Source organism: Lolium perenne, chromosome 3, assembly GCF_019359855.2.
Source record: "Lolium perenne isolate Kyuss_39 chromosome 3, Kyuss_2.0, whole genome shotgun sequence".
In the NCBI taxonomy this organism is placed as follows: domain Eukaryota; kingdom Viridiplantae; phylum Streptophyta; class Magnoliopsida; order Poales; family Poaceae; genus Lolium; species Lolium perenne.
The window spans coordinates 239783991-239786381 of NC_067246.2; the positions used below are offsets into that span (position 1 = coordinate 239783991).

The 2391-nt window shown below is 61.5% G+C and overlaps 1 protein-coding gene across 1 annotated transcript; it reads left to right on the plus strand.

Moving 5' to 3' along the window:
* The first annotated feature begins 250 nt into the window (after positions 1 to 250).
* On the plus strand, positions 251 to 1936 carry LOC127343870 (receptor-like protein 51). The gene has a single exon (XM_051370067.2). The coding sequence runs from the start codon at positions 433 to 435 to the stop codon at positions 1693 to 1695; it is 1263 nt and encodes a 420-aa protein (XP_051226027.1). The 5' UTR covers positions 251 to 432; the 3' UTR covers positions 1696 to 1936.
* The last annotated feature ends 455 nt before the right edge of the window (positions 1937 to 2391 follow it).

Here is a 2391-nt window from a genome sequence, read left to right on the forward strand (position 1 = left end):
CCTCCCTCTTCGTAGCAGAACTGCAACAAAACTGTTGGGGCACGCGATTGGCATCGTACCGTGTGCGAAATAAATTGCAGTGGCCACATGAAGAGTGGCAGGAGCAACATTGGCAGCAAATTGACAATGCGCTTGCCCTGTGTCTTTGCAGTTGCTCAGCCGAGACAACGGCAACGCCACGAGCTGGTACTGCCTCTGCTGCGAGTCGCAGGCGCTCTCTGCGCTGCGCGGCCCAAAACGGCCGACCCGTGCCGGTGCCGCCCAAACACCATCCGGCCGTCCGCTCGCTTCCATCCGACGGGCATGGCCCCACCCGCGATGCGGGACAAGGCCTCGTAAACCGAGCGCGCGCACCCATCCCTCCACCTTTGAAACCTTTCTCGTCCTCCAACGCTGTGCGGCTGCGTGCTCTGCCACTGCGCGTCCGTGGGCATGGCCGCCACCGCCCTCGCCGCCTCTCGCCTCCTCCTGCTCCTCCGCCTCGTGGTCACCACCATTCCCTTCCTGGTCGGGTTCGCCGGCGGCGCGATGCTGGACCCCAAGCAGCTTATAGCTCTGCGCGCGCTCGGCCTCGCCCCGCACCGAGCCAGCGACCCCTGCGACGCGGAGGGCGCCGTGGCCGCGTCCTGCGACGCGGGGGTGCCGCTCCGTCGCGTGACGTCCCTCGCCCTCACCAACTGCTCCGACACCACCTCCGTCTCGGCCGCGGCGCTCGAGGCGCTCGCGCCCTCGCTCCGCACGCTCGCCTTCCTGGACTGCCCCGCCGCGCCGCCGCGGCTCCTCCCGCCGGAGCAGCTCGCCGCGGGGCTCTGGTACTTCTCCTGCACCGCCTCCCTCCGCCGCCTCTCCGCGGTGTGGCTCTCCCGCCTCGCCAACCTCACGGAGCTCGCCGTCGCCGACACCCCGCTCGCCACCGGCTCCGCGTCCGAGCTCGCCGTGGTCATCTCCCACATGGACCGCCTCACCCGCCTCACCCTCTCCAACGCCAACCTCTCCGGCTCCCTCCCGCACCACTGGCACTGCCCCAACCTCACGCGCCTCGACCTCTCCCGCAACCGCATCGCCGGCTCCATCCCAGACACCATCACCCTCCTCGCCGGCATCACCCGCCTCAACCTCAGCTCCAACGCCCTCACCGGCCACATCCCCGCAGACATCGGCGACCTCATCTCGCTCACCGCCGTCGACCTCTCCAACAACTCCCTCTCCGGCGGCATCCCCGAGACCATCTCCACGCTGCCCGAGCTCCAGGTGCTCAACCTCGGCTCCAACAAGCTCAACGGGAGCATACCGCCGTTCCTGTCCGAGATGAGGGGGCTCCAGGAGCTCAACCTGGAGAACAACGACTTCGACGGCATGCTGCCCTTCAGCGCCAGGTTCCTGTCGAGCCTCAGGGTGTTCAGGGCGGCCGGGAACGGCCGGCTGTGCTACAACAGGTCGGTGCTGGCCCCGGAGGTCGCCGTGGGGGTGGCGCCGTGCGACAAGTACGGGTACCCGGTCACGGCGCCCCCGGCGGCGACGGCGCAGTCGCAGAAGAGCACGGCATATGACGACGACGGCGGCGGGGACGGCGACAGGGACGCCGACGCTGCTGGTGGCGGGCCCAGCGCGGTGGTTCTCGGGCTCGGCATTGGGTTGTCATGTTTGGCGTTCGTTGTCATCTTGCTCGTCTGCCTCTGCAAAGTGTGCAGATGAGGCGGCGCACGGGACCGTGTCTCGTCTCGTCTCGTGAGAATATCTTCTTTTTTTTGCTTCTCTTGTTTTGTGGTCGGGTTTATACTTTGCTGATGCGTTCCGTTGAGCATACGCCCAGCTAATTAAGCTAGCGTAGGATCGTCCGTTGATTCTTACATGTCGCTGCTCTCTGCCCTTTGGTCGGGTTCAAGATCATGAACCTCTCAAGTATAACGAAATACAAACGAGATGGCAGCTTGAATTCGAGCATTTGCAAAGTTGGGCACTGCTTTTGTTGGTGTCTAATGTTGTTGTTCATGTGTCGTTTGTCTTTTGGCTGCTGTATCAGAAATTCAGAATCCACAAGAGGAAAACGGCATCATGGACCCCCGTGGGCAATGATCACATTGAAGTTTGAACTACAAGAACAGGAAAGGGGCGTTCACGGGTCCATTTCGACAAATTTGTGCCCGTGGCTACGTATTTCACGAAATAGGTGTGCTTGCAGTGGTTTTTTTTCCCTTTTGTGTCGTCACGTGTAATTTAGCCTGGTAGCTATAGTATAAGTAGAAACATGTCTTGAGTCGGTATAGGCACTACGTTTAGATACTAACAATTTTACTTGGGCTCGGTTTGAGAAACGATATGTCGATCGGTAGGCTGTTTTAGGCTTGAAAGAAACTTAACACTCTGTTTGGTTATGTGCAGAACGAGTAA